The 12,664-nt window shown below is 42.8% G+C and overlaps 1 protein-coding gene across 3 annotated transcripts in view; it reads left to right on the top strand.

Annotated features, from left to right (window-relative positions):
* The window catches only part of TFCP2L1 (transcription factor CP2 like 1), a 43,728-nt gene that overhangs the window by 18,610 nt on the left and 12,454 nt on the right, over positions 1 to 12,664 (top strand). For 2 of the 3 annotated variants that reach the window (XM_073305066.2, XM_073305065.2), the window contains exons 3-10: positions 4,404 to 4,480; positions 5,898 to 6,003; positions 6,267 to 6,373; positions 7,063 to 7,215; positions 8,552 to 8,662; positions 10,496 to 10,587; positions 12,105 to 12,153; positions 12,251 to 12,344. In XM_073305066.2, the coding sequence (XP_073161167.1) occupies positions 4,404 to 4,480; positions 5,898 to 6,003; positions 6,267 to 6,373; positions 7,063 to 7,215; positions 8,552 to 8,662; positions 10,496 to 10,587; positions 12,105 to 12,153; positions 12,251 to 12,344 (789 nt within the window). The remainder of the gene's footprint in view (positions 1 to 4,403; positions 4,481 to 5,897; positions 6,004 to 6,266; positions 6,374 to 7,062; positions 7,216 to 8,551; positions 8,663 to 10,495; positions 10,588 to 12,104; positions 12,154 to 12,250; positions 12,345 to 12,664) is intronic. The other variant, XM_073305067.2, reaches the window with a different exon arrangement.

Raw genomic sequence — 12,664 nt, 5'->3', positions numbered from 1 at the left:
CTAATCAATGCGGAGTAGAGCGGAAGAATTAACATCATTCTGGGATTTATTAGCAGCAGTGTAACGCTGTTGACTTATATTTAGCTTGTGATCCACTATGACCCCTAGATCCCTTTCTGCAGTATTCCAAGGCAGCCATTTCCCATTTTGTAGGTGTACAACTGATTGCTCCTTCCTACGTGGAGTACTTTGCATTTGTCCTTATTGAATTTTATTCTGTTTACTTCAGACCATGTTTCCAGTTTGTCCAGATCATTTTGAATTTTAATCCTATCCTCCAAAGCACTTGTAACCCCTCCCAGTTGGTATCGTCCACCTTAGACTTGGGGTCTCCCACACCTCTGAGGAGTGTGCTGTAGTATAATCATAAATCTATGAGAGATTCTGATGTTGGCGTCCCTCAGTCTCTCCAGTTGAAGTTGTTCCAGTGGATATAAATATAAAGAGACACAGGAGCAGGGGGACTGGATTCTGTGTCTCCCACCTTCCAGGTGGGCCTGCTAACCACTGGTCTCTAGACTTGTTCTCCCTCTCTGGCCCTAATGACTCCACAATTATTTATACACAGTGGAACCATTTCAACAGTATGTCCACAATAGCGAAAGTGGGACCATATGTAATTATCCACTGGTGCAGCTTAGCCACTGGTGGAAGCTGGAGTGCAGACAGGGTTCGGGTGTCTTTACCACTGTATTCTTGAACCCTATTCTATCGATAGTGGTGAAAGTTAGTAGAGCATCAGCCATGAACCAAAGAAATCCCCCTCCAAGTTGATACCGTGGGTTAAACCATACGGAGGTATATTTTTGAGAATGTAAAAAGAAAAGGAGTACTTGTGGCATCTTAGAGACTAACAACAGAATATCTGGCCTGTTGGTATAGGGCCAAATTCTCCTCACTCAATGGGGTTGGACTGTATAACTGAAGAGAATGTAACCCCTAATTACCAGGTTAATTCAGATTTTCCTTAGTTGTGACACTGAGGGAAGGCTTTGTGGAGAAGTAGAGAATGTGCATTTCAGCTTCCATATCAACATGTCTGGGCTGGTAGCACGGCCCTTAAATCAGGTCCCGTTCATGCCCTGTTCTAGTGTTAATGCTATGTATGGGAATGCTGGTAGGAATGTTAACCTGACCTGTATTCTAAAACTTGGTTTCAGGGGTGGTTGTGGAAGGGAAGTGTTTTCCATGGGAGATAATTTATGGGTAGGAAGCTCAACTAGAAACATTCTTAATATTTAATTATTTTGTGGCGGAATCTGTATTTAACACTCAGGTTGTAGGGGAACCAGCTAGTGTATGAATAGCCTTTTGAATGATGATTTTCAGGGAATCCGTATTAAGTTCAATGGCTTCTTTCACATGACCCATATGTTTTGAACCAAAACATTTTATGCCTTGTGGCTTCCATAATATTAAAATAACAGAGGCCTACTTGGAGGCAGCATTTGCTAAAGAGCCGAACCTCTGTTTCTGGCCAGTTTGAGGTCTGATTCAAGCCAAACCTGACTTCAATGGTAACTTCATGCGTGGAACATTTGCCAGTTCAGGCCTTCATTTTGTATCCAGAATGTGAATATTTTGTTTGTTGGTAGGAAAGCACATGGCGCACAGGTTTCTGGATATACCAGTGACTTGTTGATTTATCTGATGAACGAAGACAGCCTAGAAGAGTGGGACCAACTTTCTTATGCCCAGTAAAGCTCTTTTAGCTGTTCACATAAGACAATGGTAAACCAAGGGGCTGAACAATAGACACTGATGGGAGAATCCATAGCAAATATTCCACCAAGTGTCAAGCTGTCTGGTACCCTGAGCATTTGACTGAGAACTAGAAACTACTTAGTTTTAGTCCTGGCTCTGGCACTGGGTTACTTTGTGGCCTTGAGCAAGTCACTTAGCTTTTCTATCTGTTTCCCATCTGTAGAATGTGGCTAGAAAGACCCATCTACCTCTAGAGAAATGTGTGATCTCTCAAATAATAAAGTAGGCTGTGTGGTGATTAATTGGGTTAATATTTGCACAGTAAAGCTCTGTAAGTACAAGAGGGATCTGAGAGAAGCTAAATCCATTGAGGCAATGCGATGTGTAAAGTCATGCTAACAATGAAAGTTAGACCCAAACTAAGACATCTTCGATGGACCAATATTTCCATTTGGCTTTGTCAAAAATCTGTGCCGCTTTAATGAAATAATAGCGGTGGGAACAGGCTGGGGCTGACGCTGAGCCTGGGTTTTGTTGGGATATCCCTGACTTATACCAGTGTAAATGATATCCAAATTGGGGCCTGTGAGTATTTTTTTTCTGTTTTTGTTTTTTTGTTCTTATTATGTAACACTTTGGATTACGCAGAGCCAGTGCCTTTGCATTAACACTTGATAGGTTATCTAGGGCCCTTAAACTAGGGGTTCTCTCACACGCATAGCATTCACCTTAACAGAAAGATCCTCTTGGCTCATCTCCCCTCCCATCTGTGGTCACATCCTCATCTCCCTCCCACGTGCAATTACTTGTCTGTATCTTCCAGTAAACTACTGAATTTTCTGTAAATGAACCTTGGGGCTTTTTTTTTGGGTCTGGCTGGGATTTTAGGAATGCCTTGTAGAGGTCTGAGGAAAGTGAGGTCCCAATCATGCAAAGCACTAAGCATGTGCTTAACTTTAAGTGCTTTAAGTTCCAGTGAAGAAAGTGGAGTTACTCACAGTCTTAAAGTCAAGCACATGCTTATGTAGCTTTGTTATGAAATCTGTGTAAGACCCATGGGATTTCTGTTTCAGTGAACGAAATTTCTCTGAAATTGCCATGTGAATAAAGTTACTTTCCTGATAAAGAGAATACTCAATGGAGAATATTTCCTTGGTACAAACACAGGATGTCCCATGGCATTGTGTGCTGGGATTATTGGTTACAGACACTATCCTCTTTCAGTCCAACAGTCTGTTTTGCCACAAAATATAGTTCTCCTTGGAAGTAAAAATGGTGGATTTTGCAAAATGTGGGCTGAGATTTATGTATATTTCCAGCACCTAGGAATTAATCTGTAGCTACATGTGGCTTCCTTTTCTCCTTTAGCCAGTTCTTGGATTCAAGGGTCATAGCCTGCTTGTGGAACTCCCATTGACATCTGTGGGAGTGGTGTGCAAACACTGAAGATGGAATATGGCCTCTCTACTCTACTCTATTTTTCCAGGCAGCAGAATAAGCTTGAACTATCTCAGCACTCCAGTAACATTGCCTACACTCATGTTGCCAGCCTGCAATGCTGCAATTCCCAAGAGGAACCCTGTTCTAATGCAATATCTTTCCATTAGTTCTGCTGTCCTAAATCTACTGCTATTTACAGATTTGGATCCAGAAATGTAGCATTTTTCCTTTACCAGTGGCAGCTGCTTGGGGGCAGATGTATCTGCTATGCAGTCTTTTGGAGGATCAGTGCTAAAATGACCTTGGTTAAGCTAGAAAATCTGAACCAGTCACTGTTTCAGATTGCCTCGTTATACGATGATCTGCATTCTTCACTAAAGGGGATGGGGGCGGGAGGCGGGGTGGGCAGCAAGATAAACTGGAAAAACCAGCTGTTGTGTATCTATTCCCTTTATTTATTGTATTGATAGTGTCCTGTCCTTGTTCAGGCACTGGTTTACTACACAGAGTGGGTTACACACACAAGGTTCATTGCACTGTCCAGGTTTTGGTATCTTACGTCAAGGTGGCTTACCAGGTCCAGACAATAGCATCAGCATATATGACTATCGGCAAATTTCTTAATATGGAAGAAACCAATACTTGGATTTGAATCCCTCACAGTGATAGAAAACCATCACTGCTGATCCTGCACAAACAAGCGTCCCAGCTCATTTCTGTATGTTGGAAGGCCACAATCAAGCCCAACCTTGTGATCCTCAGGCACCCAAAAATCCTATTGAAGCTCGTGATAAAGAAAGCAAGATCAGCCCCAGATTATTATCCCTGGCATTCTAGTAGAGCGCAGAGGCCCTATTGTGCTAGGTACTGTACATACATATAGTAAGAGACTTCAATACTTAGACCAAGTAGACAAGACAGACAAAGGAATAAGTGCTATTGTCCCCATTTTACGTGGGGAATGACAGCACAACGATTAAGTGACTTTCCCAGTGTCTAATAGGAAGTCTGTGGCAGAGCTGGGAAATGAACCCAAATCTCCTAATGCCCCCCGTCCAGGACATTAACCATAGGACCATCTTTCCCTCAGATTTCTGCCCTGCATTAATGCCCACTCATTAATGGGACAAACGAGATATGTTGCCAAGAATGACCCTTCCTTGATCAGTCTTATGCTTTATTAGCAACATAAATGCCAGCATGACTCTCTCATTGCTACAACATGTTAAACACCTTGGAAATGTTTCCTTAAACTCTAGGTCAGTCTTATGAAATCCGTCTACTTGAGAATAGGAAATTGGGAGAGTTTCAAGATTTAAACACAAAATATGTAAAGGTAAGGAGAAATATAGATTTCTTTTCTTCCTGCTACTACATACAGACACAAATCAAGGCCCTGACAGTGCTTATCATGGAGGACAATGGGAGATATTTTGCCATTGACTTTAATGGGAGCAAGATTGAAGGCCTAATTCCTGAGTTGGTTAGAGCTGCATGTGACCGTGCAGTTTTGCTTTGCAGGGTTTCAGCTAAACCTTTGCTTTGGTTACAATCGTGCCCTCAGAGTTTTACTCTGAGTTTTGGGTTCAGATGAATCCCAAAATTCAAAGCTAAACTGGGTTGAAACCATTGAGCATCACTTCATCTACTGGCTTAACCCATGCAAAGCTATAAACCAACCCCAGGTTCAACGCACCTGGGCTCAGATACGTGTTCATAAAGAGGACTCCAGCTTTTCACATAGCTTTCTCCCACAGGTCTTGCACAACTCAAGTTTACGTTAGTGGTGGACTCAACCCACAACATACAGAACTACATCCTGAGTTCTGGGTTGTTTGACTATGGGGGTTGGATTTTACAAATACAGGGATTTTGCAAAATTTGGATCCAGATCTTGGTTCTGGTTTCAAGCCCTCCTGGCCCAAATTCTTGTGGTTGTGATCCAGGGATTTTCATTAGCGGGGGGGGCCACTTGCAAAATTTGGATCCAAATCTGGATTTAGACCATCTATAAAGTTCAAGCATATTTGGATTCCATGTTTTTATTCAGCCCACTACACGAAGGATTTATAAAATGTGGCTCTGGGTTCAGATTTGCACATGCTCTCTTGCTAGGAGAGCAAGCAAGTGCTTGGATCTAGGTTTTGGTTTGGGGCCTTTCTCTAATCTATATGCAAAATTAATCTCTCACTTCCATTCAGAATGGATGGCAACAAGACAATGGACTTCCTTTGGAAACTGGGAGGTGAGGGATAATTAGCTCATGGTAGTGAAGCACTTTGCATATGCAAAGCAATACATTAGTACAAAGTCTCTTTGGCTTTGCCTGCATTGTGCATTTGTCCTGATTCTGGCCATTGATGCAGCTGCACCAGTCCAAACCTGAAGTGAAAGGGGTGCAAGCTCTGCTGGTGCAAACAGAGGCTTTCCTAGTCTACACTGGAAGAGGTGCACTGGAGCAAACCCTACATCAATGGCTTGACCGTCGATTGCTGGAATCAAGGCAAATTCCCACTGACAAGGCCTCTGAAGTGCAAAGAGAGCATTATCTTGATGAACCGTCTATCAATGGAATTTGACATAAATGGAGATGGGTGGCTTTCATTGGGACACTCTGATCTCCTCCTCGATGGGAGTTAGACACATGGAGGAGGAACAGATCAGACCCCCATCTCTGACACTGGGAAACCAAAGTCATCTCAGGAAAAGGGCTTCTGGCTCCCCTAATTCATCTTGCCCTCCTCTCTTAACAGAGCATCCTTCGGGTGGTTTTCCATGATCGACGTCTGCAATACACAGAACACCAGCAGCTGGAGGGCTGGAGATGGAGCCGGCCTGGGGACCGCATCCTTGATATAGGTGAGATTATTTCATTATGGTTCCCATAAAGTGTTTGGAGCTGGCTGTGAGCTGCTTGAAGGATTTTTTTTCAGAGTTTGCTTTTTTACAAAAATTGTAATGGTGTGTGCAGAGAGGGGTGAAAGAAACCACAGCTGTATTGGTTTAAACTGGATACCTCGTTGGTTGTCTTGGCTTTTCAAATGAGTCTGGTAACTGTATGAAAACTTGGTTTGTTGTCTTCAATTTAATATTTTTAAAATTTTAGGGGTTTTCTTCTACAGATATCCCACTGTCAGTCGGTATCTTAGATCCCAGGGCCAGCCCAACCCAACTAAACACTGTTGAATTTCTGTGGGATCCGTCCAAAAGAGCATCTGCATTCATTCAGGTAAGGAACGAATGGATTTGCGTGCAGTAAATGGAATGGTACGATGTCTATTAGGGATACTTTTTCAGTCTTTGTGTATCTGAGGCGTGGGAAAGAAATATACTAACGAAAATACCTGTGCGCCATTGATGTGTGTGTGTGTGTGTGCATTGACGTCCTATTTATAGGCTACTCAGATGTGCCAGTTTAGCTTTTGGGGGTGGGGCTGCATCTTCTATTCTTAACAGAGCACAGGTCTTGTCATAGGTCGAATGATCTGTATGTCTCTCTAAATATCCACTCTCCTCTTAAAGATGGGTTTCGTTTATGGGGGGGCAGAGAAGGCCACAAACTCTAGTTTTGCAAACACCCCAAATGGCTCACAGTGTCTGCAAAATATCAGACCTCGTGGGGCTTTCCTACCCTTAATATCAAGTATTTATCTTTTTTAAATCTGTATGTATGCGATGCAAGGCCAAAGCCTGCTTTCTATATGTTCAGTTTTTCTCCAGGCTGCTTGTCCTGTCACTCTTTTGAACTCTTTATTTTGTTATGAACTCTTTCTATGTTTCCTCCACAAAATAGAGATGGGCCGGAACTAAACTTGAAACCCCCAGTCGCATACACCCCTGAACTACAGGGGCTTGAAAATCAGATTCTTTGAAACTTTGAGCCATCTCTAGTTATAAAGACAGCTTCTGTTTTGCCAGGTACATTGTATCAGCACAGAATTTACGCCAAGGAAACATGGTGGAGAGAAAGGGGTGCCCTTCAGGATACAAATCGACACATTTAAACAGAATGAGAATGGCGAATATACCGAACACTTGCATTCTGCAAGCTGCCAGATCAAAGTGTTCAAGGTATGGGCTAGTTCAGGTTTCCCAAATTCTCTCGGGAGTTCGAGACATGGAGCATGTTGATCTTGCTATGTGTAAGGTTTTAAAAATGTTTGTTAGTATTTCAGGCATTACAATAAAGCAAAAGAATAAAGGTATTAAACAGGTGGCGCTCGTACTCTCATCAATAGTAATTATGGAAAAGGCACAACATCCTAGTATGTCTAGCAACAGAGATCCCAAAGTGCATTCCGTGGACCGGCTTCATGCACTCAGACCGAGGTCAGCCCACAGCTCAGATCTCAGTCCGTTCTGTTATCTGGATTTTTAAACAATCTGCTCTGCTTGGATGGGATAACAGCTTCTTGGGAAGGCACCAACGCACAGAATAGAGCTCTCATATCAGAGTCTCTTCAACCATAAAAGATATTGTCCAGTGAGTCATCAATAGCGGGAAAGAGTTAGCCATAGAGATGGTGTATATGGTCTATCTGTTCCAGACCTGGCACTTGGTAACTTCCGTCACTGCCTGTTAAGATACCAAAGCCAACCTTTGCTCTATTACATTGTATAAATCCAGAGTATTTTCACTGGCTTCAGTGGCGTAGTCTGGAGTTACACCCATAGAGCTGAGAGCAGAATCTGGCGACTTTTTTAGCTTAGTTAGTTCTTAGTTAGCTCATCCCGAGTAGCGGAGGAGAATAACGACTCTCTAGACTATTCTCTGATAAGCACTTGAGAAGGGCCTTAAATGTTGCAAGTAGTTCCCCTCGATTTCACACATGGAGCGGAAGATGGGCAGCCTTGTTCTCGGTCTCCCTTCATGTTTGAAGCTTTTTGGCAAACCTGGAATGAACAGGTACTCTAATCCATTTCGGGACTGGCGAACAGGCTTTCGGTTAGATCTGAATCTAAACTTTCCATAGATTGGTGAGGGGTATGGGGGGCTGGATTTGGTGATCCACTCTGACTTCTCTTTAGTTTTCATAATACCTATAGTTCCTGGAGAAATAACACAGGTGCTCGTTAAAGTGTGTTCCTCGATCAGAGATTCAGGCTCTAAAATAGCATCAAATCCTAGGGGTTGCACTGTGAACGCATACAGATTGTGTAGCGCTCCACGTGTTTAGGAAATGCTACAGGCATGGCAATTTTAACAAAGGATGTTCTAGATACAGTAGAGGTTTTTCTGTGAACTGCTGCTTGGAAAATAGAGGCCTTGCCCTGCCCTTGTTTCATGTGTAGAAAGCCCAATTATGCCAATCAGGCTTTTGTGCACAGATCAGATGAAACCTATGGCCCCCTGTTACCCACCCTGTGAAGTGAGGCATAAGGAAAAGCTTGTGCTCTGTGCTTGTAGCCTAAGGGAGCTGACAGAAAGCAGAAAACTGATAGAGAGAAAATGGAGAAGAAGACTGCCCAAGAGAAGGAGAAATACCAGCCCTCCTACGATACAACCATTCTCACAGAGGTAAGATGCTTTAGTCATGTACAGCTCACTGGTTTAATATGTTGGGCCACACGCTTAAAATGACAAAAGGAATGACTTCTGTACAGGGCTGAATTAGTTTCTGGGGCTCCACTCAGCAAGGTCTCATTGAGACTGAGAGCTTAATGAAACTATATAAAAGGAATTAGACTTTTCAGAAAAAGCTATATTAGATGGAACTAAAGTTTATAAGGAATATTGGACCCTTATGCTTCAGGGCATAAACCAGCCATTAATTGGGTTAAGGAGCGATTGTCTTTCACCTCCCACCACCCGTGAGTTGTCCCCTCCAAATAAGTGTCCCATACACATGGCTTACACTTTCCTCTAAACCATCTGGTTCTGGGTGGAGTCAAAGACAGGATGCTGGAATCCTGATCCAATTGTCAATTTCCTTTCCTTCATGGATGTCCTTTAGAACAAGCCAGTACAGTGAGCTTGGTCTTTGCTAGCTTCACTCTACAACTGGCTCATGTTCAAAGAATGTTTTGCATGTGGTATGGGTCATATGAGAGAGACTTTTTCTTCTTTTTAACATCATGATTACATTGTGCACTGAAGCTTGTGCATAACCCGCATTGGGCTGCAGAAGCACCAGCCAAGGGCACCTTTATAATCTGTTTAGGGGTCAAGTACCACCTTCATTATGGGAATGTTCTACAGGCTGGCATTTTAGTCCTGGAACTGTTGCTGATGGGAAGATCTAGTTTTTTATTTAAACAGTGTCTCACTGGAGCTCCTTAAGATGATTTCATTTTCTTTTTGCTTATTTTAAATAAGCTCATTCCGTAAGAGAATGGCTTTTGGTTTATCGTTACTTGGAATAATCAGATACTATATAATTTGTCCTATAATCTAGTAGCCTTTGCTAGCAAGACCCTGCTGTGCAAAGAGACATAATCCTACAACATGGGCAGATACAGAGCTCTTGCTGTTAGCACCAGTGCACTTTAACACATTGAATGAGGAAATCCTCTAGCCCTGGTTGCTGAAGAGTTAAATATTTGCTTAAAGCTGTATTTGTGGAGGTGATAAAACTCCAAGAATGCCACAGATTGTCTCCTGCTTTATCACTGCAAACAGGGACGCTGCATAGTATAGTCATGGGCTCTTAACAGGTTGACTACAGGTCCCGATTCTGTTGTTCTGGGTTTACATCACTGTAACCAACTCCATTGGCTTCAGTAAAGTTACTTTGGATTTACACCATGGCAACTGAGTGTGGAATCCGGCCTGTCTTGCAGTGGTTTTTGGTTACCTTATATGTGTCTGCCTTAGGTTTTCCTATAGCCCCTATTTATAAACTTGACTTCCTTTGCTGATACTTTTGAATGGACTAAGCCAAATTCTGCTCTCAGGCCGGTATAAACCTGAGGTATCTCCACTGGTGTGCTTGTGGCTCATCTAATTAGTCACTCTAGTCTGGAGTTACTTGGGATTTATAATTGAGACCAGAATCTGGCAGCTGGGAAACTTCTGCCTTGTGGGCCAAATCCTGCCTTCAATGACGATTGATTTATTGATGTGGCCCGGATGTAAGCAAGAGCAGAGTTCGGCTCAGTGTTCGTTTGGGACAGGCTTTCTGAAAAGGAATATATGGAGAAAGCATAATTAGAACTAACTTGGTATAGCCTCAGTCCTCTTGCAACGCAGAGTACAGATCCCTGGGCCTGCTCCTCCTTTCAGCACGGGTAATTCGCTGATCTCAATGGAGCGACAGTGTCATACGTGGTGTGAGGGAAGAATCAGGCCCCCTATTTCCATTTGGATGAAATCCTGCTTTGCTCAGTGTCCCTATTGGCTTCGTTTTCACAGTGTTCTCCATGGCCAGATTTGCCTTATCAAGTAAACAATACTCCATCACCAAGTTACAACAGTTCTCCAAACAGCTTCAGCCTTGGAGATGGGTATGTAATAAATGCTTTTGCTTCTCAGTTAGCATGTAGTGTGTGTGCGTGCATTGGTTTGATATTGTATAATAGATCAAGAAGCAGCATAGTCCAGCACTTGAGCTGGAGCTCGGTGCTTATTCCAGCTTTAAAGTCCACTCTTCCCACAAGAATTCCAGGAAGAAACTGGCTGCATTTCCCACCTCCTTGCAGTTTAACTGTCTGGTTACACATTCCTGATCTGCTTGCTGTGTTGGGCGGAGGAAAGGAATAATATTTTACACTGAGACACTATGAGATGGTCAGTGGAAGCTTTTCTCTGTCCATCACCGAGGGCAGTGTTAGGTCTTAAGTGTTTATAACAGATATCTAGTGTTCTCATTTTAAATTTGGTATATGAAAACAGGCGTGATGCTATCTCTGCACTGACAGACTAAGGCCTGTGAGGGAGGGGAAAAATTCAGACTGCAAAAATAGACACTAGCATGCCAGCTGATAACTCTTCTAAGCACTCCCCTCTATTCAGAAGTAAATAATTAGCTCTATAGGCAAATCTTTAGCATTTTTTTTAAGGCCCAGTCCACACTGGAGGATAAAACCTGTTTGTTTGAAACATGGTTTAAACCAGTTTGGGCGAACACTGTTCAAATACAATTTGCCCTGTTTAAAATATTAACACTGGGGTCAAATCGTGGGGTCCTTCTTTACTCCGTTTTTGCATAGGCAAATTCCTGTGACCATCCCTGGGAGTTTGATGGAATAAGGACCTTAGGGCTTGGCCCAGGGATGGTAAAATGTTTGTGCCCAGCCTGCATTAGCATGAATGGTTTGAGGGTCGAGACTTGCCCAGCTGAAAAGTTTGAACTCCGTAAGAACTCCATGTGGTAAGGACAGGTTTCCTCCCAGTATGTGGGAGACCTGAAAGTGCACTCAAAGTTGCTGTGATGTGCTTTGGTTCAGTACAGAGCTTAAGGGGCCTGATCACGCCCTCAGTTGCACCTCTGCAAACTCCAGTGAAGCCAGTGGGAGTACATGTGTGCAGCTGATGACATGTTCAGGGTCAAGGTTAGCTTCATTCTATAAATGTGACATTTCAGAGTAAACATGACAGCTTTCTGCAACCTGCTGAAGATTAATTCCAGGGAAGTAGGATTATTAAATCTGATGGACCCTCTTCCCTTCACTTTCCCACATCCCTTTTCCTTGGCACACATTCCTCTCAAGGAGTTAATACACTATCTTGGGGAGAGGGATTGGAAGGCAATAACTTTTCTCCAGCACAGCCCATGTGCTCTCAATCCAGATGGATTTGAAAAGCAACAACAAAGGGCCAGTGTCAATGTGAGTTTAGTTGCAGAATTTTGCCCAAACGGATTTAAAAAATAACTGATCCAATCAGAGGAAAAAAACGTCAACCTGACATAAAATCCTTGACAGTCAAGACAAGGGGGTGGGGAAAGGTAACCAACAATTTTCAATGTCAATTTTAAAATAATGTGTTTTTTTCTCTCCCTGCTTTATACAATTTTTTTTAGCAACAGTTCTCCAACCCACCAAGCGGAGCTCCTGCCTTCCAGCAATGATGTAAGTATTTGAGGTCATGTTAATGTGGTGCTTTTCTTTTTTTAGGACACTGCTGAACAGTTCATTTCAAGACCCTCTTATTCTTTTTGCAATGTAGCACCTCCTTCCCTCTGCTTCTATTCAAGATGTCCAGCAGTGGCTTCATCGTAATAGGTTTTCTCCATTCTGTAGACTCTTCTCAAGTTTCTCGGGTGAGTTTAAGTGATCCGTGTGTTTGTTTTGTTTCCTGTTACCCGTGTGGACCATGCTTTGGAGGTTGGTAGTGTTTGTCAAAGAAAACGGTGAGCTGGGGTTTGGAGGAACCTCTAATAAAAAAAATTGGTCAGGGTTTCCAAAACTGGATGCCTAAAGTTAGGTTCTTAAGTCCCTATACAGGCACCTAAATAATCGTAATAGGAGCTGTTTAAATACTCAGCACTTGTGTGAACTGGGCCACTCTTTTAGGTGCCCAAATATGGGCTTTGAAGTCTAATTTTGGCCAACTTGGTTTTGAAAATCTTGGTCACTGAAA

Source organism: Lepidochelys kempii, chromosome 11 (genome assembly GCF_965140285.1).
Source record: "Lepidochelys kempii isolate rLepKem1 chromosome 11, rLepKem1.hap1, whole genome shotgun sequence".
NCBI classification, from domain to species: Eukaryota; Metazoa; Chordata; order Testudines; family Cheloniidae; genus Lepidochelys; species Lepidochelys kempii.
Note: the sequence above shows the minus strand (reverse complement) of the source record. Positions and strands in the feature narration are given on the sequence as shown.